At 35.7% G+C, this 27,844-nt stretch overlaps 2 protein-coding genes across 3 annotated transcripts in view; both read left to right on the plus strand.

The window, feature by feature from the left end:
• Window positions 1-27,844, plus strand: part of LOC149797620 (uncharacterized) — a 195,384-nt gene that overhangs the window by 87,615 nt on the left and 79,925 nt on the right. The window lies entirely within an intron of this gene.
• Window positions 6,626-19,541, plus strand: LOC149797621 (uncharacterized). Its single transcript, XM_089962517.1, has 4 exons — window positions 6,626-6,874; window positions 7,751-7,911; window positions 15,662-15,906; window positions 19,135-19,541. The coding sequence occupies exons 1-4, from the start codon at window positions 6,757-6,759 to the stop codon at window positions 19,247-19,249; spliced, it is 639 nt and encodes a 212-aa protein (XP_089818643.1). The 5' UTR covers window positions 6,626-6,756; the 3' UTR covers window positions 19,250-19,541.

A 27,844-nucleotide genomic window follows, 5' to 3' on the forward strand; every position in this document is an offset into this window, starting at 1 on the left:
ATTTTCTAAATATTTATCAATTACATTCTCTGTTATATTATTTGATTCGTAGAGTGTAGCATAATAGTCTTTTATATGTTTCATGATTTCATCTTTTTCCGTTTTTGTTGTTATTGTTGTTGTTGTCGTGTTGGTTTTGATTTTATCTATAGTTTTGTCTCCTCCTAATCTTTTTTCCTCCCTTTTATATGATCCCTCTGCTTTTTTGTATATCCCTGTGTATTTCCCTGCCCTGATTTCTCTACCCCTACTTTCTATTTTATTTATTTCTTCCAATCTGTTTTTTAAAAGGTTCTCCTTATCATCAGTGTTTACTTTTTGTATTTGGTATCTAATCGCTTCTTTTTCCATTTTAAGTTTCTTACTTTTTAAATTACAGTATTCTATCGCTAATTTTTTAAATTTTACTTTTAATTTTTCCCATTCTAAAATTATGTCTACATTTTCCCTACTTTTAAGTTTCTCTATTTCAACTTTAATTCTTTGTATAAACTCTGTATCTTTTAGAATTGAATTATTTATCATCCATCTCCCTCTCCCCCATTTAATTCTCGGCTTTATTACTACGGTCATATTTATAAGTTTATGGTCAGATATTTTAAAATCAGTTATATTAGTTTCCTTGTATACATTTACATCATAATTATTACAGTAAAATTTGTCTAATCGGCTTCCTTTATTAGTTTTATATTCATAGGTATACTCTTTCCTTAGTAAATTTTGTATTCTATATACATCTATTAATTTATACTTTTTTTATAAAATATTCCATTTCTGGTTTAATCCTTATGTCATTCGGAGCCAGGTTTCCTTCCCTATCTATATTGTCTCCCACCCAATTAAAATCACCCCCTATGATAATATTTCCTATAGCATGTTTTTCTATATATTTATTTAGATGTCCTAAAAATTCTTTCTTCTGTTCCCTGTTCGCAGGCATATATATATTTATTAAGTTTACATCTTCAACTATGATATGTATCATTCTTCCTTTAAAAACCCCTCCTACTTCTATTTTATCCCATACTAATCCCTTTTTATTTTTTATTAACATTGCCACCCCCACCCCCACCCCCAATGTCTGTATTAATATAATCACTATTTATTAAAATCCCGTCTAAATGACTTTCAATCGTTACTTTTATATTATCTTTAAATCCATTATGCGTTTCTTGTATCATCAATATGTCATAGTTTAAGTCTTTTGGGAATTTGTATACCTTTTCTCTATTGATACCGTTTACATTAACAGACAGGAGTTGCAAGTTTGTTCCTTCCATTCCTGCCTCTTACCAGGGTGTTGTTTTTGTTTACCTTAATTCACCTGTTTAAATTTTATTTTATATTAATTATTATTATGTGTTTAGTTGTGAATCTTCTGGAGGGGCACTGGTTTCCCTACCCCCCTCTGATGAAAGTGTATTACTCTGGGTTTCTAAAGTGCTTGTAACTGTCGATTGAATTGTGCTTTCCGTTTCAGTGTAAATTGTTTGACTAGATTCCACTGTCGTTCCGGTTTCAACCTCGGGTTCTGCGTCGTTTTCTGTGTCCGGTTCTGACTCCGTTTGCCCCTCACTCCCGTCTTCTTGTTCTGTTGCTTGTAGTTGTTGTGTTTCTGTTTCTGCTGTTTTCCTTCCCTGTTTATTCTTTTTCCGTCTTGACAGTGGTTTCTCCTGGGGTGATATAACATCTGCACTCCTTTTTTCCCTCCTCCTCCTGGGCATCGGTGTCGATGTCAATGGGGTCTCTACCTGCGAGTTTTCACCTGATTGTTGGTTTTCTTCTTCTAGTACGTCAAATCTGTTTTTTGTCGTTATCTCCTCTTCGTTCTGCACGATGGATCTTGCAGTTTTATTGGGACTCAGATACCCTTCCCAATCTAGGGTATTGTGCCCTTCTATCTTAGTTACATCCATGTCCGGTAAGGTTTGTATGTTTTCTTCTCTTTCCTTTTCCTCCCTGACTTGTTTTATCAGGGTTAGGATCTCTGCCTGTTGCTGCTGTAACTTTTGTTGTTGTTGTTGTTGTTGTTGGTGCTGTTGCTGCTGGGATGTAGGTCTCTCTGCCGCTTTTCTGGCATAGGTTTGTTCTTGTGGGCTTGTTTCTATTCCTTTACAGTCCCTGGGGCCATGCCCTTTTTGGTGGCACAGGGGGCAAACTCTATCCTGCTCACTCCCCCTGTACCATGTTTTCAGTCGAAATCCCAACACGTAAAAGAAGATTGGGATTTCCTTCGCCTCCTCCCTGGTAACGTATAACAGTCTGTTCCCAGACTTTAGGGGGGCGAATCCCCAGACTGTTGCCATCTTGTGGGTCACTACTGTCACCCCTGTCTTTTTCTTTAGCTTTTCCACAAGCTCCCGGCTATCCACTTCCATGGGGAGCCCCATCACGTGTACTTCCGTCAGTCTCTGCTCTATGGTTCTTATGAAGGGTTCCGTTTTATAGACTCTTGCTGTTATCCCTTTTATGCTTAGGTCTTCTTCTTTGAGCAGCGGCACCCCACCCCCCCTTTAGGGTAAATCACATACTTATTTAGGCCTCCATTCTGCAGTGCTTCGATTTTGCCTATATCCACTCCAATGGTGTGCAGTCCCATCAGGACTTCACTTTGCCGTGGTGGGTTGGTGGCAAATTCAAAATCAATTGTCTGACACCCAGCCGGGTGATTAACAATCATCCTATTTTCCTCGTACACTGTGTGAAAATACTGTCGGATTTTCGATCTTCCTGGGCCGGTTTTTTCCTCATCGTGATCCATTTTCCCTTCTTTGACTCAAATTGTTATGTGTGGAAAGCACAATACTCTTACTGTAACTAAGATAGAAGGGCACAATACCCTAGATTGGGAAGGGTATCTGAGTCCCAATAAAACTGCAAGATCCATCGTGCAGAGTAGTTTTATTGCAATTCAAGCCGGTCAACCCCCTCTACTTTTAGCTAACTCTTATAGTGTTACTACAAATACAATGATCTATGAGTACATGTAGTGCAAACAAACTGCTGTTTGCAACCGTGAATTGTGAAATCAGCTCACTCTGCTCTGTCGCACAACTCCCAGCCGGGATAATATTTATGCAACAGGACGGAATGGTTGAGATTGTTATGATTATACAAAAAAGTCTTAAATATGTATTAGTACAACTGACTAAGTAACCATTTCTACCTTTCCTTATCGCTCAATATATGGTAATTCCTTGCTTTGTACGCGCCATTGCTATAACTGACTGTACTTCTCAACAAGGAGTGTAAGAATAAAGAGTTTTACAGCGTAAGAAATTTTCAACATAATCACTTGGCAACTGGAACCTGTAAATGAACACAGAATAACACAGTATATGACTAAATTATGCTAATTCAAGTGTTATGAGATTTATCCATCCTACAAGTCACCTCAGCAGTTTCACAGTTTTATACACTGACCTGTATACAGAACAATTACTTGAACAAACCTACAGAATATTTGTATTAATAGAGATTAAGTTTGGTCATAGCTTGATATCCTTCCTTGTGCATTTATTTCACACTATGGATGGATTTGTTTTCACAGTAATACAGAAATTTCCTTGTTACCTGGACAAGGTGTGCTATAAAACCACACAGACACCTTACTGTGTGTGAATTGCAATTAAATCATACACTTTATTAAAATTAAGGTGTGGTATAGAAGAGGTACATGAAACCAACAATATATTGTCAATGACTGTTTAACATCGTATAACAATAAATGAAGGAAAACATTTATTTTACATAGACTATAAATACACATATGGTCTGAATTGATAAAGCCAGAGTTATATTAGAACAATGCATAATTTAAAGCAGTGGAAATAACCAACAGCTATAATATGTATGAGGAATTGTATCATGATTTAGGGATAGTGAAGGAAATAGGGTCAAATACAGAAGTTCAAGAAATGTATAAAATATGTATGTATGTATGGGTGTATGTGTGTGTATATATATATATATATATATATATATATATATATATATATATATATATATATATATATATATATATATATATATATATATATGCTTAATGTATCCACACAGGAGTTGCTAATGGAAATAGTAAAGTTAATTAAAAAGAATTTCATTTATATCAGTATAATTTAACTGTCATAATATTTTTGTATACAACAGAAAGTTTAGTTCTGGAAAATCAAGTAAACTTGTATGAAAATGGGAGAAAAGAATCGAAGTCATATATAATTATAAGAGTGGATCAGTAGAGATGACCGCCTTTTATACCTACACAATCTCATAGACAGAATAATCTACGGGAAGCTGAAAGACCCAAATGCTAAAATTACCGATACAAATCAGAGATAATTCTAACAACCTTGATAATTGGTAAGGTATGTAGATATGAAAATAGTATAAAATATACTGCATTGAAGGTGGCAAAAAATGACAATGATAATAATACACCATTTTTAAAAGTATTTAAAAATAGCAAACAAAACTATCTCTTTAAGTATTCTTATTTGTTGATCTATTAATTAAAAAAGAAGACAAAGACAGGTTGAGAACAATAGAATACCAACATAAAAAGATGACAAAACTTGGCAATCATTACTTGTATTTGCTTATACTAACAGGTTCAGCAGAAGGGGTATGGATCAATGTCCATACCAGGAGAAGATGGGGTCCATATCAGAGTCTTGACTGTACCCAAGCGAATCCGAGACCAAAAAATCTCGGGAGCAACTTCAGCTCATGTAAGTTAAGGAGAAACATTTACAACTGTCATTCACTATAATGAGAGTCAAAGTAATCAAGTCAGAAATCATTATGACAATATGTATAGTAATCGAGTTATTATTAACTATGGCAAGGGTAGAAATAATCAGTAATCACTGTAACAAGGCATGTGGTAATTAGGTCAGTAATCATTGTAAAAAGGCCTGCAGTTATCAAGTCAGCAATCACTGTGACTAGGCCCTAAAAGATCTTGTCAATAATCATGTATCAACACCTGGAGTATTGTAACAAGGCCTGTAATCAGTGTAATGAGGCCTGCTGTAATCAAGTGAGTAATGGCTATAACAAGGCCTGGAATTTTTATTCCATTTGATGCCTAATTCTTATCAAATCTTGCAATTAATATTTTCAGACAAGTGGCCGACTGATTGTAGTACCCATCGAGGACTTTCATCTAACATTAAAGGAACTCCATCAGGCCACTGGCCATGGGAAGGAATGCGTAATGCTACACAATGTATATTACAATAAAATGTATTATGCTTTCATCCATCCAACATTAAACACACTCCATCAGACCACTCTACATGGGAAGGAATGATTAAAAATACACAAGGTATCAGAAATCCGTGCCTTGACCAGCTGGTTTATTTCGTACGGGCCGGTGACACCAATATGCATTATATTTTCAGCCAAATTGAAGACTGGCATTATTATTATTATTATTATTATCAAATTAGTTTCTTTATATTTGTTAAATATGATGTCATATTTAAAAAATAAACTGTCTCATAATATTTCTATTTCTATACATAACTTTGTTACATATTTTGGAACTGCATTTTCTTGATAAGCTATGTATTTATTTTTTTACCCAGGATGCTTATCAATTTGAAAGCCTGCCCAAAAGTGCTGTTCAAAAGTACATCAGCATGTGCAGGACATGCAGTAGGAATAAGGCACAAGTTATACAAGCCCCAACCCAGAGTTATAATCAGCCAGAGCTTGTTCTCTCGTTGTCAGGTGTGTTCAACAATGGTTAATAACCTTGCTGCATTTGTGAGTTCATATATGTGTAACAGTACTATCACTAATTGATAAATACATTTATCTGTATATATCATGTACAAAGATAGTTCTATTATCTTCTGTTCCATACCAAAATTATAGGAAATTCATATTTGTCAACATTCTTCCTAATCACTATGGATCATTATTTTTATTTCATATTGTTGTTAAAAAAAATACAAACGAAGGAAATATACTTTTGCTATTTGGCAATTTATGAAAACAGCAGGAAAACAGGGTTGATAAAAATCATTAATAATTTTACATTAATATTTGCAGGTTGACCTTGTCTACAAGACGAGGAAGCCACCAGGTGGTTATAAGTATATACTCCACCTGATGGATTACTTCAATAAATTCCACTTACTGGCACCACTGGTCCAGAAGACTCAAGCAGAGGTTAATCTCACTTTGTCCCATATGTTTGGTATCATTGGAATACCAGCCATTCTGCATACAGATAATGGATCAGAGTTTGGAGCTCTTCATAGACTCCTACAGCAGTGGTATTGTTCATGGACGTCCCCGTCTCAAGGATTGGTGGAGAGAGGGAATTGGGGAGTGGTATTGTTCATGGACGTCCCCGTCATCCTCAGTCTCAAGGATTGGTGGAGAGAGGGAATTAGGGAGTGGTATTGTTCATGGACGTCCCCGTCATCCTCAGTCTCAAGGATTGGCGGAGAGAGGGAATTGGGGAGTGGTATTGTTCATGGACGTCCCCGTCATCCTCAGTCTCAAGTAGCGTACGCCTCATGCTTCTTTGCAGTAAATGTATGTTCGCTATAAACGTTTCCTTTAGGGTGTACGTCTTAACCTTGTGTTAGGTAGGTAATATGCTATATTGTCATGCTCCTGTTGACTTGAAGGGAGATATTCGATTGGTTCAGGTCGCTGTTATTTACCGCTGTCTGCATTTGCGCTCTTACACAGCTGTCTTCTCGCCTTGGACTGGCAACTGTATACAGCAGTAGCAGCAAAATGAAGTTCTTTATGGTATTCGTTTTGGTTTGTCTTTCGAACATGGATAGGGGTTCCATAAGTAACATCTTTGGTTTGAGTGACAACGGTTTTGAGAGTCCAATTCAGGCAGCTGAAGGTAGGTTGCGTCTAGTTTGAAATGACATTCCATTCTTTGATAATTTTTAGTGTTTGCTTATTCACCAATAGTAAAATTGAATAATGAATCTACACATATTTGCAGTATAATTTATTTAAAAATACCCGATTTATAGGTCTCAGGAATTTATATGTCCTTTAATAATCAAATTAATGTAAATATGGGTCAAAGGTGAGGTGTATCTATATGAAATTTCATGCATTTTATAATTATACTGACTTTAAGAGAGCAAAGGTAAATTTACCCTCTTTATTTGCTTCAGTGATGAATTTATATCTGTAATTTTACATACCACAAATATTTAATCTCTTTTAAAGGCATTTTGACAACTTGACAAAATACAGAAACTTGAAAAGTGCACTCACAATTTGTTCCTTTAATTCTATAATTCAGGTCTATGTGTTGATGTAATTTCTCTTTCTATTGTTCGGTTCCATTTTCATACAGTTTGGCCTGTTCCGGATAGTGTGTCGTGTGCAGAGATGCACGCGACATGCGAGTAAATGTATTTCATGTTTATAAACGTCTTGGGGTGGGAGATAAAGGGGAAGGGCTGTTGGTGGTTGTAACTCATGAATTTGTTTCTTTTTTAATTTATAATGATTGTAATTAATAGAAGGTAAAGTCGTGTGTGTATATAGGTGTGTGGATTTTGTAGTAGTTTTGGTTTGGACTGTTACTTGTTGAAAGCAACTATTTATCGAAACTTCCTTACATTTAATTAATGATCAGCTGTTATTAATTTTTTCATGAAGTTTGTGTTACAATACAATTAGAGCAAGGGCCCTTTGGGCGCGGATAGCAAAAAAATAATAATAAATAAAATGCTTCTTGTGTTTTTATATACGTTTACAGGTGTTTCTCAAGAGTGCATCCATTATGCCAGGAGCGGAAGCTGCGAGTTCTACGACTGTCTGGAAAGACGTTTTCCATGCAGAGAAAATAGCTACAGCGTTAAGTTCGGAAAGCACTTCTGCAGTAAAATAATAAGAAACATGGGTTTGTTCAATCCCGCTGTAAGTTTTACTAAATATGTATCAGTTTCAACTCATATAAAATTATTGCAGATTTTGTTTCCTTTGATAACAATAAACTTGGGCAGACTAATCAAACAGTGAAATCATAGTCCTTCTAAATTGTATCGCTCAGAGAACCAGCTGTGTAATTCGTTAAGTCGCTGAAAGATAAATTTCCTTGATTCTTGCTGTGATTATTGCAGACAAATAACCCAAATATGAAAATTGCTGTTTTGAGTATTAATCATTTTTTTTAAATATGGTTTATAATGATAAGCACTAATTACAATGCAGTAAAACACTGGAATGCTTTGCCGGATTACATTAAAAATATTAAAAATGTAACTCCCCTACACAAAAAATATTATCAGTTGGAATGTCCCGCCACATCATACTAAAATAATTTTATCAACGTAACTGCCTTGCCATAGTAAATTAATTGCATTATCAATTTGAAGGCCTTGCCACATTACATTGAAAGTATTATCAATTGGAATGCATTGACACATTACATTAAAAGTATTATCAATTGGAATGCATTGACACGTTACATTAAAAGTGTCATACGTTGGAATGCCTTGCCACTTTACTTTAAAAGTGTCATCAACTGGAATGCCTTGACACATTACATTGAAAGTGTCTGCCTTGACACATTACATTGAAAGTATTATCAATTGGAATGTATTGACACATTACATTGAAAGTATTATCAGTTGGAATGCATTGACACATTACATTGAAAGTATTATCAATTGGAATGCCTTGACACGTTACATTAAAAGTGTTATCAATTGGAATTCCTTGACACATTACATTAAAAGTGTTATAAATTGGAATGCCTTGCCACATTACATTAAAAGCATTATTTGTTGCAAGGGTTTGCAACATTACCTTTAAACAATTATCAATAGGAATGCTTTGCCACATTACATTAAGGCTATTATCAACTGGAATACCTTGCCACTGTACATTAAAATTAGCATCAATTCGAATATTTTGCCACATTACATTAAAAGTATTATCATTTAAAATGTATAGCCACATTACATTCAAAGTGTTATTAATTAGAATGCGTTGCCACATTACATTCAAAGTGTTATCAATTGGAATGCCTTTCCACATTAAGAGCATTGTCAATTGGAATGGCTTGTCACATTTAATTAAAATCAGGCAAATAACACAAATAAAGATGAATGTACTGAAGAAAGAAATGTTCTATATCAATCAGTCAGTTCATTTGTGTTTTCCTTAATTGATAAATAACAAACAAATGTTTGGTTTTTTTTATGTAAGGAATGAATCTGTAAAAGCCGTGGTCCAAATTTCATTCCATTATCTAGAAATCTGTGTGTGTGTGTGATTTGGATTTTAACGTAGCTTTAACACTTTTCAGTCATATCGCTACGATGTCTGCATTGTGGCAGTTTATAGTGATGCCTTCTAGGACTGGGGCATCATGACGCAGACATGTATCATGATGTCCCACCCAGACACATTATCCTGACATCTTTCCGACCAGTCCTAACACTAAACTCTTAAAGCTGAGCGCCAAGTGAGGCAGCTGTTAGTACCATTTTTGTAACTCTGGTATGACTCGGTCGGGGATCGAACCCACGACCTCCCGCATCCGAGACGGAAGCTCTAAACATTAGTTGAATTCCGTTTCATGCTCTGAGCAGTACCGTTTATAGTTATTTTTTAATTATGTGTGTGTGATTTGGATTTTTAACTTAGCTTTAACACTTAGTTAATTATGTGTCGTGCTTGTAAGTTTAGCAATCGTTTAGGTATACCGCATATATACTCTTGTGACGTTTGCACGCATTGGGGTGGGGTTCTTCCAACATATTTTAATTAAATTATGATGAAAGTTCCACCCTGGCTCGTGAGGTTAGAAAGTTAAATTAGTGACGAGGTAGATTTCCAGCTCTGAACCCCCAGTCAGCAATGCCGACGGCTAAATTATAGAGAACACGAAGATGAAATTCAATCAATAACAATTTAATAAATTCGATAATTTAAAAAACGATAACTTTCAATCACCCGTCTTTCCCTCGACCAAGTGACAGCCTAATTCATCCCGTGATTTACAGTGTGAGTTCGATTTTCCCCCTGTCCTTGCATGTACTCATCTTTTTCTTTCCCGCTAATTCCTTCCTTCTTTCCATTCCTCTAACACCTTCTTCGACTCCGTTTCCCTCTCAACTATCTCCTCCTCCAATTTCGCTCCCAGACTTCAACTTCTCCTGACTTCTCTCCTTTCTTCTCCTTTCCTCCGTCTCTCTATCTGAGACTACGGGACCAAACTGTAACTGGTCTGTCCCTCAAAGCTTCCTGTGAAAAACCACAAGGCATTAACATCTGCTTTATCGACTCTCACCTCACACTATATCAACAATTAATCATCAGATTAGGCTATCACGGTTTCTGTCACGCATGCGTATACATCGAAGTTCCCACACACTTTTTGCAGGGTAAACAATGGCGTAATAACACGGTATCAGCGAATTGTCATACAGACATCAATACATTGCGTCACCTCAGTATATACACATATATATTTAATCTCATTGTACTACAATCTGACAACAATCAGACGTATGTCTGTACATTACACAACTATTCAACAATGGCAAAATCTATAATCACATGAACACAGGTGTTAGTCTACTATAAAATACCCACGTAGAGAATTACAATATTAACTCTTACGACGGCTAGCAAGCTATATAATTCTTTACAAATATCAACTCATTTCTTCAAAATATGCAAACATATTAACAAAATAAAGTAATTCTTCGTACTACGATTTTAGTAATAATTAAGTATACATACGACCTACAATTAAAATGTAGTCGCATTCCGCAAAGACCGAACAACTAGCTCACTGACCTTATTTGAAGCTGTCTGTACTTAGAATTTCCTGTTCTAAGATTTTACCGCCAATAACGAATGGCTATTCGGAGTTATGCTAACCTCCTCTGGGTAATCCCTCTTAGCGAACTAATTCTTGCCGGAAGACGCGGAGATATCACTCTACCCAAATCAGGGTCTCTCCCCTATCTCGATTCTGATTGGGTGGTGCTGTGACCCTGTGCAATCGTCTTAGAGGCCAGTTCAACCTGTCTGTCTGTCTGCAGGGAAAAGAAGTTAAGACACTCCCACTTCTTCAGGCAACTTCTTTTGATCTAGACAAACGTTTCCACAACTAGGTGATAATTGGCTATATGGCGGCTTCGCAACTCCTAGGTCCGGCTCTACACTTCTAGCCACGGCAATCTTACGTAATGGATTAGTGGTAGCTTGCGGCAATGTTTAACATCAAACAATGGCTTGTCAGAATTACTTTGATTATACATGTTTCAAACTGGGGCTACTCTGGGTCGGGGTAAACATGACACCTCTGTTCTTTCAATTTACTTATTTTCTTACATTTGTTTTGAAAGTGTTTGCTCCCTAATTTGTGAAACACAGTTAGTATCCCAACGGAAATGTGCCACACAAAGACTGGGTCATTCTAGCTTTAATGAACATGTAAATTGCACCCATTTTTGTATAATGTGTTAGTATGTATTATTGTATATGTATCATTGTATATGTATTATTGTTAATATATTGTTGTACATGTATTGTTGTACATGTATTAATGTATATTTTTATACGTGTTTTAATGTATATGTATTTTTGTATATGTATTATTGTACATGTATACATGTATTTTTGTATATGTATTTATGTATATGTATTATTGTACATGTATTTTCTTAAATTGTATCATTGTTTTATACGATGTTTAGTGTACGTTCTGTTTCCTATGTCGTACGTGTTGTGCATTACTTGTTGATTTTTACCGAGTAACTACTACTGCTGCTACCATGCCAAAAGATCGATATAAAAATACGAATTACTCTTGGTATTTGTCCTAGTAGAAAAAAAATCCCTTTCTTTCGCTGCGTGGATTTACGGTATAGTACTTAGCTATGTCGTCAAACCGACAAGATGGTTGAACCCAATATGATCATTGATTGTTTTATGAACTGCCTTCTTGATAAATCTAAATTTCTTCCAATTGTGCAATCGAATGCCGACAAAGAGTATACATTTTTCTCACCGCACTTCTTAATTTGACCATGTTCAAATGGTATAATAATAATAATAATAATAATAATAATAATAAGAAGAAGAAGAAGAAGAAGAAGAAGAAGAAGAATAAGAATAATAATGAGGAGGAGGAAGATGACGATAATGATGACAATATTAAATAACGATGCTTATGACTTTTAATTCAGTGCATGTGCACGGTTTGAATTTCTCTCCAAGTGTGAGAAACTTGACATGGCAAGACGAGTCAGATATGTTTTTGAATTGGATTGGGGTGTGTTTGACTGATTTTTTTCGAACTCGAAATAGCCAATCAAAGATTTAATTAAATTGCATGGAAATTAAGATCCATAATGTTATTGCTCTACCCACCGATATAATGAATTGTCGATGACTAATATTTACACAATAATAATGTCCGTCAATTTTCCACGAATGTATATCAGTTAATTTTATTTGGCTGCTGTATATGTAGTATTCTGAAATATCGCACCATAAATGAGTAAGTACCCATAAATGATACCACGTTAAGAGCGAGTTAGCCATAGTTTGGTTTGTGGTGTTTAACGCCATTTTTCTGCACATGATACGTGGCGGTAGGTATATTTGGTTACAGAAGAACTCAAGAAGACCATGTGAAGAATCACTGCCCACCGAAGCTCTGGCAAGTTTTCTCACATGACTTAGATCACTCGGCCACCAAGTGCCCCATTGTATGAGGCAAGTAAAGAATTTGTTAATGTTTATGCCTTACACAACATAAGCGGTAAATCTATGCTAATATTACTTAAGAGGAGAGATATGCTTGTATGTAATCAAATATTCCAATACAGTTTATGATTTATATAGGTTTATAGGTGGATAATATGCTCTTATTACATCTTTTAAACACCGGTATTACATTAACTAGTTTCCACGGATTTAGAAAGTTGTTTCAATAACATACAACACGCAACGTTAGAAACTGAATGTAAAAGTGACTTCAACACATTGTAACAAGAGCATGGCCTTATGAGAACCATACATCTATTTAATATATTATTACGTAATGTTCACCAACTGCAGTGAAATATAATTCTTTACTTGTCCAAAGATTAAGATAAGATAGAGTGTGATGTTGACCGTTGAAATTGATACGAGTTGAGAAACTTCGTCTTTTTTATCTTCAATATGAGCACCCATCAGTCTGATTTCCAAATGGAAATAAATAGTTAAAGAAATATGAAACTGACTAGGTGAATAATGGAACTTGAAAGACAAATGTATAGAAAGCCATTCCTGGTTGGAAGCCTTTAATAAATAGCTCAGCCCATCAATTGCGATGTCCCATATAAACAAGAGTTTCCTGAGATGAAAGGGAAATGGGAACCAAAGGGCGCCTAAATGCATCCCATGCCCAGTAACCACTTGAGTTCACAAAACCGTTATTGTTCTGCAGCAACTGACACGAGAAGAGTGTGATAAATCTAATTACATTTAACGTCAAGCTGACATCAATGATAAAACAATAATATCATGGATTCTTCTATAAACGGTTTTATTTTATTTCTGTGGACAGAATGGGGACCTCATCCAAGATGAACATTTCTCAGTCTATATGTTAAGAATGAAAGTACTCCTAGGTGTGCAGAATTAAGATTAAACAGTTTTTTTTCAACCATTATATAATATCTCTCTCATACAAAATCTTTCCAGTATAGCCATCCTTGAATGTTACAGATTTGTTCTAGAGTCTGTGGCAATATACAATCAATCGATATTAAATTACTTGGGGTGGGCAAACTACGGCCCGCGGGCCTCATGCGGCCCGCCAAGGGCTTTCATGCAGCCCGCCAAGGGTTTTCATGCGGCCTAGGAACAAGTCATCATTCGCATTGACTCTGTTTATGTTACTCTGTTTATCAAATAAATGTGCTTTTTTTGAAGTTTAAGTTTTCAAATATTAACAACATATCAACAACTGAAAATTAGATGTTATTTAGAAAAACCTTTTGTTTTTGCTATTTCAAATATTAATTATTTTACTTAGTGAACTATGCGGCCCGCGACAAGGTGTAAATTTGTGTATGCGGCACTTGAACTAGAAAGTTTGCCCACCTCTGACTTAAAACATATATAGCTTTTGGTCCTTGTCGTCTGTTATTTTAAACAGATGGTCATGCTGTCTTTCTTTCTCTCACTAAATTAGAATTTGTATAATTGCGTACCGATATTGAACCAAAGAAAAGGAAGTGAATAACGTCCTTTTGAACCGTATTTTCTTGTTCTATGCAGATTATAAATTCTAGACTGTATAAAATAATAAAACATTCGGAACAGAACATAGCAGTTTACAAAATTCCCAATTGAAATATATCGCTTTTAGGAGTTGACATAAGAGAGGTATGATCCATCATTTGCATAAAGCAAATTGAATATACAAATTCGTATTTAGCATTTAGCATTTAAAAAACAGTATTATGCAAGCTGCTTAACGCCTGTAGCGTTTAGCAACATACATAAAACAATTAGCATAAATCATGTAGCACCCAGAAACATAATAAAACAATTAGCATAAACCATGTAGAATTCAGCATCATACATTAAATAATTAGCATAAAGCATGTAGCATTCTGCATCATACATAAAACAATTAGCATAAAGCATGTAACATTCAGCAACATGTATAAAACAGCATAAAGCATGTAACATTCAGCAACATGTATAAAACAGTTAGCATAAAGCATGTAACATTCAGCAACATGTATAAAACAATTAGCATAAAGCATGTAGCATTCAGCAACATGTATAAAACAATTAGCATAAACCATGTAGCATTTGGTATCGTACATAAAACAATTAGCACAAAACATGTAGTATTCAGAAAAATATATAAAACAATTGAGTAACATACATTAATCAATTAGCATAAATCATGTAGCATTCAACATCATACATTAATCAATTGTAGCATTCAACATCATACATTAATCGATTAGCATAAATCATGTAGCATTCAACATCATACATTAATCAATTAGCATAGATCATGTAGCATTCAACATCATACATTAATCAATTAGCATAAATCATGTAGCATTCAACATCATACATTAATCAATTAGCATAAATCATGTAGCATTCAACATCATAGATTAAACAATTAGCTTAAGCTATATAGTACTTTGCAATTTTCATGGCTTATCGGCTTTTCTTGCGATGAGGAATGTTTCAGCATCTGTAAGAAAGCAACTGTGAACTAAAGGTAGTGTTAAAATCAAAATCGCTTTTATTTCATTGCTTCAAATAAATTTTCTTCATTTTCCGCCAGAGCAACATCAATTTTCTATAGGATACACAATGTTAAAGGACATAATATTTTCAGTCAGAAACTTCAATAGTGGTCTGGCACAGTACTCCAGATACCTATAACGCTGACTTTTTTTATGGGCCAAGGGAATCTAACGTTTTGCTAATATTTTCCTGTAGTGATATGTTGTCAAAACAATATGGCTTAGTACAGCATTAATCATCGCAAAAGAAACACACATACATTTACTTCACCCATACATATATACATACAAACATACATACATACATACATACATACATACATACGGTTAGAGAGACGGCCGGATAGACACTTAATAACAAGAACATTTTATTTCAGGGACAAAGGTTCTTGAATGCAACTAACGTTTGTTTGACCAATTATTACTCTGACCTGTACCACGGCAGCAACGCCACGTGCAAGAGGATAAAAGAAATCGGTGTCAGCGGCATTGTCAACTGCCAAGGCATCAAAACGGCAGAATATCCCACATTTTGCCAGTTTGTAGCTGAAAACACGCGGGCCTATTGGAAAATCTTTGATTCAACTGATATGTCTAAAATGTTTACCCTTAATGAGCCACGGTAAGAAATAGAAATACATTATTTCAATATTTATGTTATTTATAATGATACAAGTCTTTGTTTATAGCATACTTTAAGTTTTGTCATTTTGGTTCTCAAGGTTCCATTATCATCCTAGGAGATATGCATTACCAAGGGTCCGTTATCGTCCCAGGAAATGTGCATTAGTAAGAGTCTATTATCGTCTTCGAAGATATGCATTAGCAATGGTCCATGATTATCCTGGGATATGTGCATTATTAAGTGTCCATTATTATCCTGGGAGATGTGCATTATTAAGTGTCCATTATTATCCTGGGAGATGTGCATTTGTAAGTGTTCATTATCGTCCACGGAAATGGGCATTATCAGGGATCCATTTTCATCCTAGGATATGTGCATTCTAAATGAAAGATGGCGTCAAGTGATCGTAAGACTGTTCCTTTCCCTCTTTCCCTGGACACTTTGTTTCTTGAACAAACGCATTCCGCTCATTTGTCATTTTCGTTGATTTCTGTCTATTTGCTGAGTCATCTTATGTCTTACTCTTCAAAACGACGTGTATCAGTTTCAATGAAAAGTTTTAAGACATACTTAGAATCATTGGAAGAAAGTCACTCCTTTTCTTAAAATCTCAACAAATCTCAAATTATCAATAAAGTCTTATTTTGACTTCCAATAAATCATTTCTTTTCATTTGCAAATTAAAATTAATGTTATATAATAGTTCTTTCAAAAGAACGAAGTAAATTAATTGGCAATAACATTTGACAGACTTTTTGTTTCCTTTCTAAGACCTTAGTTACATATTTTTTGTACTTTCATTTCTTTGATTACCATGTTCAATCAGGTTTTAAAACACTGTCTAATCCTTACTAATCATCTCACACAACGTATTTAGGCTAAAATAAATTTGCTGGTCGTTGTGTGTCCTACAACTTTGATCGATATGTTCTTAAAAACAAAATTTAACGAAGCCAGCCTATTTACATTTAGGGTAATATACCGTACTTTCCATTAATATTCTATCTATATGATAAATGCTTATGATTTAGATAAGGTTTACGGGTATAAAGTATTTTAGATATTTTTACAAGAATTTTATCAAATTAAAGAAAGACTTGAGCTGTTTTAAATTGTATTCCTCCTGTAAATTACAAGTCATAGATTTCATATATGTTTTCATTGCTCACTATTTCTATACTGAGTCATTTTTTAGAATTTGATTTCACTTCCCATTAAATTGAGATTAACCTTTTTACTACGATCCTCATACATACACATTTCTTTGCGAGACGATTATATGTAAGCCCTAAGAAATAAATACGGAAAAGTCGATAATGTACGTGGATATTATTGGACGAGGTGGACGTAAATATGTGATCCAGTACAAACCAGATTGACTGTGGCACGATTTGACGTCACAATGAAAGCAGCTCGTGCTGACAAAAATCGTACTAATGTTTTTTATGACAGATCCGACCTCCTCTTTATTGACCCATTTAAATTTGTTTGCTTTTGTAGGGTTTAAAGCCATTTTAGCATATGATAGGCTATACATTGCGGTGGCCCCATTAAATACCCTTCTACCATCGTAAAAGTCCATATAAATGAATAGTATTTTGACATTTAAGGTGCAGGTCATTCAGTTAACAGGACTGAAAATATGACTGTGTTTAAACTATGCTAGTATGACATTTTTGAACAATATTTAATATTTAATAGAATTTTTATTAATGAGCCAACATGACCACGTTGAAACAAAGTTTACTAAGTATAATTCCTTTTTGTTTTGTTTTAGAGCTGGTTTGGTAATAAAAGTAAACCCAGTAATATGCTGGAATTAAATGCAAATACGTTGTTTACACAAAACGCCCAGACAATACTCAAAAATAGACAATTACTAACTGTACTAACTAGAATATATCCCATAATGCATCTCACACATTTGACAACAATAACGAAGGACCCCGGCTGGCCTAATGGTCTAAATAGCTCGCCTTTACCAGTCACTGCCATCTCACCTCTGTCCGCGTGGGTTCGAGTCTTGGGCTCAGCCACTGTGGGCATGTGAGAAAGCTTTCCATAGCTTCCCATCGGTAGCAGGTTCTTAATGTTTGTTTGGGTTTTTTTTATCCTGGTACTTCTTCCAGTATTTATACTAGTGTTGTTCCGATTATCGATTATAATCGATCATCAGTTGGTTGAGTGAACCAATAATATAATCGATTGTGAACTCCATAATCGATTGTGTGTAAACGAAGACTACTTTTTAGTTGTATGCAAAGCACAAAGGTTATTAAAATTCCCAGCCACTAAAGTTTACCTGAAATTTATTAATTCCCTTCACAACTACAAACATAAAACCATGATATTTCATAGGTGCAACATTTCATAATTAGGAATATTTAGTCATTATTACATGATAAAGTTGTTAAATTATTGAGTTAATAATTTTCAACACATTTTGATGATTTGTTTTAGTTCAAATGCAACATCATTTGTAGGATTTGTAAACAATGACAAACAAGAATACCGTGTCCTTCTACACTTAAAATTATAGACACATCCCATATGAATGAAAGGATTTTGGGGGATTGTAGCAGTATTTCAGTTGCATATGACTTATCAGCCATATAAAATTGTGTTCATTTAACAAAGATGTAGAACAAAAATAACACACAACACAATAGACAAAAATGTAATATTATTATCAATATTATTATCAGGTTAATGTATACATATCATTAAAAGAGATTACTCCTGTTCATTTATTAACATATTAAACCCTTGATCAAAGATATAACTGTATAACAACCAAAAATTAAAACTTGCTCTTAGTAGCCGATTATAATCGATGATCAGTTGGTTAAGTGGAACCGATTATCGATTATGAATTCCTGACCGATTCCCATCACTAATTTATACTAGCCGCCATGTTTAGCCTATTATGCGCTGGAAAAATGGCTTTTAAATACAAAACAAACAAACAAACAACAAAACTAAAGATACGTGTTGAAACATAGCAGTAAACAATTAATGACATAATCTTCCGGATCTGAAGGCAAGACATTCATAAACTTATGAAACATGATACCTGTTGAAATAGCTACCCGCTTTCATTGGAGAGACAATTCACGGTTTCTCAGCGTTAAAGGTCCATTTAATGTTTTCTCAATTGAGATATTGTGCGTTGCATGAGAGAGAGATGCTGCTTTTTGTCATTGTAATATTTTATTTCCTTGTCAGGGTATGGCGTTTGCTGATCGAGCAGGGCTTTGAGTGTGGGACTGCTCCCCTTCGGAATGGTGTTCGGGGAGTAATGCAAAGACTCAAGAGCACGTGGGACAGTGTGTTTGGATAAAACTGGTACCCACGGAAAATGTTGACCACTCCAATGAGTTAATCTCTCTTTTCGATCTGTTTTGCTCTAGCAGAAAATGTAGCCTATTTATCTAAGGCACACTACGTGACAATATTTATGTACTTGTTATTCTCTTTAAGCCAGATCTTTTTTTTCTATAACCCAAATTAATAATTGGAATATAAAAGAAATTTCTATACATTGTGAAATCATGTAGTTATAGAGATTTTCAGATCTTTTTAGTAAGTTTTTGAAAATAAACAACGAAGAAAACATACACGAGTTTAGATAAGCCTTTGTTCGTTTTCTTTTCTCAACCTTCATTTTTCTTTGGTCTTTTATCTGGTAATTTTGAATTTTGATATTTATATGTTCTGTCGTTCTGCCTGACATCATATATATTGCATTATTGTACAGACACTTATATATTTTAACTACATATTGGCATTATTTAAAACTAAAGAATTGTACATCCCTACCTTACGGATCATAGTTAATTTACAAATTGACCCCTTCAGTAAGAAGAGAGAAAGCATTAAGCTGTTTGAATGCAAAATCCTCATTCGAATTCCCCTGAATAAACGTTTGTAAATATAGTTATCGTTCTCAAGTGTATATAAAATCATTCTTCTTTGTTACACTTAAAGGCAGGTTCAAGGAAATATTCTTGCAAATAATTGTTCAAAGAAATAGCAATTATCTTTTATTTTGTTTATGATAAGCAAATCATGATCGTCACGACTTCTAACTTAGCATATGAATTTGATTTTAAAATTGAGAAAGAATTATGTAAATGTTGGTATCAGAAGTATTTCTGCCGTCTGTACTTCTGAACTCTTTGCTATGTAATAAACGACTTTGTTTACGCGATAAATATTGCAACACAATTCAGTTCCGTCGAAATGAATGTCAGGATTTGAATGCTATATTTATTACAAATTCCAGTATAGTTATTATCGCATAATGGCAAAAAAATTTGTGAATAAACAAACATTAAGTATTTGCAAGATAGGTATATATTCAGATCATTTGAAAGGTACATTCAAGGGTGTAGTTAGCATTATTTTAGCTAATGACTCGTTATATCAAGGGCAGACTTCAAAATAAAACCCACAAAAGATAATATTTAGGTTAGTAAGTTTGAATGCAGGAGCGCAATATGAAAAGATCAGTAATGCCGATTTAATGACTTGGACTCCTTCATTTTAGCAATGGAAAAATACAGATAATTCCTTAACCAACATTTATAGAAATGCCTTATAACTAATCAGTGGTATAAAATTGGTCGAATGTTTGCCCAATTACTCTGTTTTACCAGAAAGAACAAGTCAGTTAAAAACAAAGAATTCATAAAATAAAGAGTCTGGAAAGGTATTATTATTCATGGTAGTATAGAATTATAAATATACACCAAGAAGAACTGAACGTGATATCCCAGGATTCGACAGGAGAATACTTCGTAATAGTCGGCAGAATTTACATTCAGTACAAATAACACTGTTATACAAGTTAGATAAATTTTTATTAGTACTCTAGGAGATTCTAACCAAGGTCCGCGGCTAAACGGCACCCATCGCCTTGCCTGCACACGCCTGTCCATTTCTGTCACAACTAATCACACATCACCAGACTAAGATGCTACTAAGTCGGTGTTATATGCGCTCGTGCCTAGCAGACACACTCGCATGGCGACCAAGTTATGATCAAGTATTCTCCTGTAGAATCCGTTCTGTTGGATATATATTTGTAATTCCCTATATTATTCCTATATACCATGATTTCTTTAATATGACTGTGTAGATAGATGCGACGTGGGACCTAGGTTCGAATCTCCGTAGAGTACGAATTAAAAATTCTCTATCGTGTACGAAAGTATTATGTATACAAGAATAGGAACTCCTTGGGTATTCATGTAGTTACTACCCCCCTCAGAAATTCTCCTCCCCGCATTCCATACAAGGAACGTGAAACGTGGAGCAAAAGTACAATCTTTACACAAACCTATAAAACAGATAAGTTATCAATCATTTAGTTAAAAATTACTTTTAATTCAATGGATTTATTAATAAATAAATTAAAAATATTGTTTCAATCGACAAAAACAAAACAAAATATCAATCAACCACAATATACATGAAAACTTGAGTGCAATATTCTTCCTTTTTAAATTCCCCGCTCTCTCTCTCTCTCTCTCTCTCTCTCTCTATATATATATATATATATAGAGAGAGAGAGAGAGAGAGAGAGAGAGAGAGAGAGAGAGAGAGAGAACATATATATATATATATATAGAGAGAGAGAGAGAGAGAGAGAGAGAGAGAGAGAGAACATAACCAGACTGCTGTTCAGGGAGATAAAACAGAGTTGTAAATATTTTGAGATCCAACCATTGGCTAATAAATTGATTTATTTATATCCATCATTTTAATTTCCTACTGACAAAATGACACAGGAACTCTTGGTGCGAGGATATGATGTGATGTACATACCAGGGGTTAACCCAACAATAGTTCAAGAATTAAAAATTAGAAGGCCTAGTAAACAAATGTTTTAATGAATCTAAGTTCGAGTTCCGACGAAATTTAAAATGGAAGGCGATAACGTATGCTATAGTAAGTGTAGCACTGATGTGTCTGCTTTTCTTTGTTGAACCGCAGGAAATAATATTCCGGTTTTGAATTCCGAAAAAAATAATTAAGTAAATGTCTTTGTCCACGAATTCTGTATGAGCACCACAATATTCTAGGGAAAAGAATTAATCTCTTAGAATCCAAATAATTTGAAGAAAAAATAAAATTTAACATCAACTGGTCACAACAGAATGAACATCTTGACTTCTAAGTGTCTAAAAGCGCGAATGAGATTATCTCTCATATCTATATATATATATAAACTCTTCTGCTTGTTTTAGTTCTCCTATGTAGAGCCAACCAGATGATCTTAACAATCTTTTGTTCTGTGTACCATAAAAACTGAACATGCGTTGATTTCCTTCCATCCTATTGTTCTGTCTTAATACTTTTCTGATGGTAATGAGATTTTTGCTTCGTTCTCTTTGGGAAGATTGTCTTCCTAGACTAAAGCTGTGAGTCCATCATTAATTTCCCTGACTTATGTTCCTAGTCTCATCGTTTCTCGTTTTAACAGTCATCAGCGATTATCAGGCCTCTTACTTCGAATCTTCAACGAAATGTTAATTTTATTTACAGCAACATTTGGACACAGTACGTTTCCTATTCTACACCAAATCCTAGTTTATCCTGTATGCCCCAACCAGCCATGTCATTTGTAGTCTTCATTTTCCTAAGTTGTCTTACTCTCAGGTTTTCTGGGTGTTTTCTGCTTTAAACAGAATACTGAGAATCATTGACTTGTTGATTCCATGGTTGTCAACGGTTACATTCCTTACTCTCTTGACCCTTAAGGCTACTTCAAACTCATTTTGCCCCCATAGTTTCATATAGTTTTTGAACAGCAGATTACACTGAATATACCATACACAATAGTGCATATGTTTTGACGTAGACCATTTGCAGCTTTGAAAGATGTAACAGAACTATCAGCTATAATATTTACATATTAAACAAACAACAAGAAACACAAAAACCATTTTTTTAAAACCAAAATCAACAATTACCCACAATCACCACCGCCAATAATAAATCAGCCACGAAATTGATTCATTGTCTTTATAGTATGTGTATCTTGGTGCATTAAGCATCTCAAAAGGTGTTAAGTAAATTCCCGTTCATTCCCTTCACCACGAGCGTAATGCTATGGGCGCGTAAAGGATCAAGTTTATTTCAATACTGAGATATGCTGTAGCAAGTTTGGTGTTATTGGAGTTAACATGTCCTCCCTTTAAAATATCAAGACTTGTTGATCCTTATTGTTGTACTGTCCGCTCTTGAGCAATGAAATCATAGATTAAGACATTAAAACATCCGGCTTTGGTGGTTATAAAAAAATGTTCTGAACGAGGAAGATGAAACACACTCAATATCGAAGCTAATGAGGCAGAACAGCTAGCGACGTCTACCTCTTCTTGGGTCGGCAGCGATGAAACGCCAGCTGGATGGTCGCATGAAAGCATATCCACAATACGGGGACAAGAACACTGTAGATCCGTGTTCGATGAGTACAGCAAACAACTGAGCTTTACCGAAGAACGCAGCATGGGGGTGGAGGGGCGGATAGTACAGCAACGACTCGAGTCAATTCTTAGCCCCATCAACAATAGGAGAACGCGAAGCGTTAAGTTTCTTCAAGTTGTAGCGCTCAAAAACAATCCTCTTCTAGCCTAAGCATGAAGGCAGTTCCCAACAGGTCGAGGAGAGATCCCGGCCAATAAAAGCAAACTGAGATACCGAGCTGCTCAATGTGCAGCGAAGCGAGAACATGGAGCTAAATGTAGTGGCAGCTTATGAAACCACCAACATCTCGACATGTGCTTTCGATTATACTCGTAAAGACCGCTGAAGAAAACAGACTGAAGAGGAGGACGACACGCTATAGGAGATAGGAGATCTGAATTTCATAGGATAGGATCAACTAAAGATTGTCTACAATTACGAAGTGTAATACACAACCTATTTGCATCAATTCGGGAGTCCATCAACAAAATCGTCAACGAGATTACGACACTGAGTGATTGCGAACCTTGTTTCACAAACAGGGAATTAACATTCCACATTTCGCACGGACTTTGGTGTTTTTAATAAAAAACAATTGTGTGTTCACTGTCATAGGCGAACCGATTCTACATCTCTTCGATCGGACACTAAATTTGATTTTAGCAACACGCAAAATCGGCTGAAAACGCAGCCACACCGGCTTGACAGAAAGCTGACAACTCACTCAGAAAATGCTCAGGCGACGCTGCTCAACATTATTTTTGCTACTGAATTATTTCAAGTAACAACAGCTGATAATGTCATTGTCTGGTTGTCTGAGCATCTATCGACGCTTGTCATTGTAGTTCTTGTCGCAAACGTAGCCGGTCTTTGCGATCCCATTAGTAGACGCAGACAGCAACACGAGCTCGAGAACAGCGCAGGAGAGGATGCCCGTCCTTGAATATAAAAACCCAGATGGACACTATGCCCGAAGCAATACCGACTGCCACAAATACTGTTTATGATGACATCATGATCACCAGTTTCTTATTATGCCCGTACCTTTTACGTGGTGCTGGTCCACACGTGTGCTGTTAACACGTCCCATTCAGGTGGCTGAAGTCAATCTCTTCATGCCTTTTTGGTCGAGGTTGCTGTATGTATGCTCTCTCTCTCTCTCTCTCTCTCTCTCTCTCTGCTTACAAAATTCGTGCGGGAAAGCCTTGTTGCATTAATTCCGGCGTTTGTGAACAGATCCAACTTGTCGTCTGTCACAATAATTTCGTTGCTATCAGCTAACTGTTAGCATAACGGAACACCAATGTGTAGTATTGCATCATATTCGCGAAGTCTTGTATGCGAACGTCCATATCTTCGACTTTGGCAAGAAATGGTCTTTGGGTCTCAATGTCTGACCCTACTACTACTACTACTAATACTACTACTGAGGTTTCGACACAAAATGTGCACGTATGATTCCCCATTCATATACCCGAACACTTTTGTTAAGATGCTCTATGCCAACCCATGTGAAGGTGAGCGAAGTATCCAGCATAAACTAACCAAAGTCAATACTAACCCCACCTTCTGTTCGATATAGTTAATGTGCATCTTCTCGTAGGTTTCTGTTCCGTAAACAAATTTCGAATGGGTTTCAATACCAATATTGCAAGTATATGTAGCCCTAAAAGCTCCCATTGATGTATATCATGCCCAGGTTTTTATTTTCTCTGTGCTACTGAGACCCAGAGCTTGAGACCCAAATACCAAATTATTGCAAAAGCTCTCATAAGCAGTCTCGTCGATATCATTATTAGAGTTTCACCTTATTTGGACCAGAAGGATGCACTGCATCTAGTTGAAGATTATTCTCACTTGATAGTAAAAATGGACAGGGCCTACATGAGGGGAAGGTAATCGGGGATATATTTCCGAGGCCCGGGGCGAAAAACACTGTTTAATTTTTATAACAGAAACATTTTGTTTGAACAAGAACTATGATAGGCCCGGGTGTTTTTTTACCTCAAGGCCCGTGATCGCTCTATACGGCCCTGAAAATGGAACAGGTAAAAGCGACACACCATTTCGCCGCTGTCGTGGACACTGGCATAACATCCGGTGGTAGCGCATCAAAATGCAGAATCCCAGGCACACAAATAGCATCAAGTGCCTCGACATTCATAAACATCCAACAGATCTATGTTCGCTAGGATAACATCAGCATTCGCGGCATTCTTGAATAAAAAATATTATTTTGTATAAATTATTTAATATTTGCCGAGACCTATTGGAATCTTGTAAATTACGCATATAGGAGCTCTCGACTAGCATCTTCGACAAAAGACAATCGTCGGTAAATAGTCAGGATTGCACTCTAACCCGTAGAGCTAAAACTGGTGTTAGAACACTATGAATCTACGTTGTCCAGGCGTCTCTATTACCTGCCCTGCAAGCGCACCAGGCACTTCTACCCACATGGCATGGACCTCGTTTTACTATCGCCCCAAAATCTCAAAATACTGCAACTGTTAGCCACGTGGCTGGCCAAGGCAACACAAACACAGATACTGGTACTGCCTTGAAAATCATGTACTTAACGGCCGACAATATCACGTAAAGCAGCTGTATTACATCAGTGAATGCGTCTATTTAAAATCGCTGGACTTTAAAGCAAAACCTTCAAAACGTTTGTGGTTCTTCCTCAAGCAACGACAACAACAATACTAATACCTTTACAGGCACCGGATTTTACTTCTTTAATGTCAGTGTAACGGAGCCACATGGGTATTCAGTGATATCATTGGTCTGTCACACCAAACGTCTTAAGCTCTATACAGTTGCGATCAACGAATAACATGAGAATGACATGAGAATAACATGAAAATGACATTGACAAGGAATACAATCCACTAGTGACATTGACAAACCACTAATGACATTGACAAGGAATACGAACCACTAGTGCAAGAGGGTCTGCGCCTTCCTAAGGTTGACAGGTAACGGTACATATTTGAATAGAACGAGGATGCAAAGTAGATAGACATCGAGCACTGGGGCCACCGAGAATACCCTCAGCTAACACACGAACGTCTGGGGTTAATTGCGTTTCTACTTTCCGAACAACAGCCGAGAACAACAGAAGAAAGTTCTTCCCTGTTGGCGTCTTCAGTGCGATTGATACTACAACAATAATGTATTATTTATTGGCGAAACATTCTCTCAAAAACTCTTTATGGCGACGTATGTACTGCACTTGGTCATTCGTCTCACCAGAAAGCCCCCAATTATATTCGCTTCCCCCCCCCCCCAAAAAAAAAAAAAAAACAAATAGCGACACCAACCCAAAAAAAACAACAACCGTGTTCTGTCGCATCATAAAAATCAGTCAGAAGAAACTAACTGTTGCTGTACAGCGAAAGGAAGAAATAGTATATGCGACTCTTGTAGAGAGTGTTAGCAGGCATATTGAAGTCAGTTTAATTTCAGATCTAATGATATTAAGCAAACTGACATTTTCTTTGATATCACTGCCGTCTTACCAGTAAACCACGCATACATGTTCGAGTTGCTCAGGATTAGGGGAGCTAATCTAAAACCTTCATATAAATTAAAACTTCATATCAAGCTGCTTATCCAGAAATTATAATGATGCTACAACCAACAATTGAAGACCCGTAAGACTTTCGTCTAAAAAAATACGAGAGGCTAAAGTTTTTCTTTGCGTAGAATCTGAGGAACAGCATGAACACTATAAATGTAAGTTATACCCTTCGAGATAACAAGCTCTTGGCTGCGAACTGCTTTCAGTAGTTGGGGTTCTCATTAGCAGGTGGCTGACAACGATGGCAAGAGATCATGGTGGGGGTACGTCTGGCGATGACATACTAGTGGATGTGGCCAAGCCTGGCTGATAGGCATACTTGTTTACATAGTAATCCAAACCTCTCATTTTACTTCTACTAGGTTTACAAAATTTAAAACAAACAAAATACAAAAGCAGCCACCATTAAGAAAAACAAAACAACAAAACATCTGTTTCCACACTGACCATAAGAAACAAGTTTTTGTTATTCTGTATAATCAATCCTGTATATTTACTACAAATGAGTCGATATTTGCAGAAATACGACGCAATGTTTGGGAGAGACACACACATATGTATGTATATATGTAATAATAATAATAATAATAATAATAAGTTTGTTGCCCGTTTGCAGGTATTGTTACAAATCATAGTCATCATAGGGAGTCGAAATTACTAGCTACTTTTATAATTTTGAGCATCATAAAGCTTGGTGAATTAATTGGAACGTATTGTTTAAATGGATCATGAATGCTTATAAAGAAGCTAGAAAAGCAGGTGTACCAAAGCGTTGGGTTCTGACGTGTACACAATGTGCACAGAAAATGCATCCTAAATGAACGTTGATAACAAATCAGACGTACCAAAGCGTTGGGTTCTGACGTGTACACAATGTGC

The sequence above is a fragment of the Sinohyriopsis cumingii genome, chromosome 6 (assembly GCF_028554795.1).
Source record: "Sinohyriopsis cumingii isolate HCF-2022 chromosome 6, ASM2855479v2, whole genome shotgun sequence".
NCBI classification, from domain to species: Eukaryota; Metazoa; Mollusca; class Bivalvia; order Unionida; family Unionidae; genus Sinohyriopsis; species Sinohyriopsis cumingii.

What these genes read in the sequence shown, in the direction of transcription:
- LOC149797621 (XM_089962517.1), top strand. Translation starts at nt 6,757, where the DNA reads ATGAAGTTCTTTATGGTATTCGTTTTGGTTTGTCTTTCGAACATGGAT. An exon ending in TCCAATTCAGGCAGCTGAAG is followed by an intron (nt 6,875 to 7,750) that starts GTAGGTTGCGTC and finishes ATACGTTTACAG; the next exon opens with GTGTTTCTCAAGAGTGCATC. An exon ending in TGGGTTTGTTCAATCCCGCT is followed by an intron (nt 7,912 to 15,661) that starts GTAAGTTTTACT and finishes ATTTTATTTCAG; the next exon opens with GGACAAAGGTTCTTGAATGC.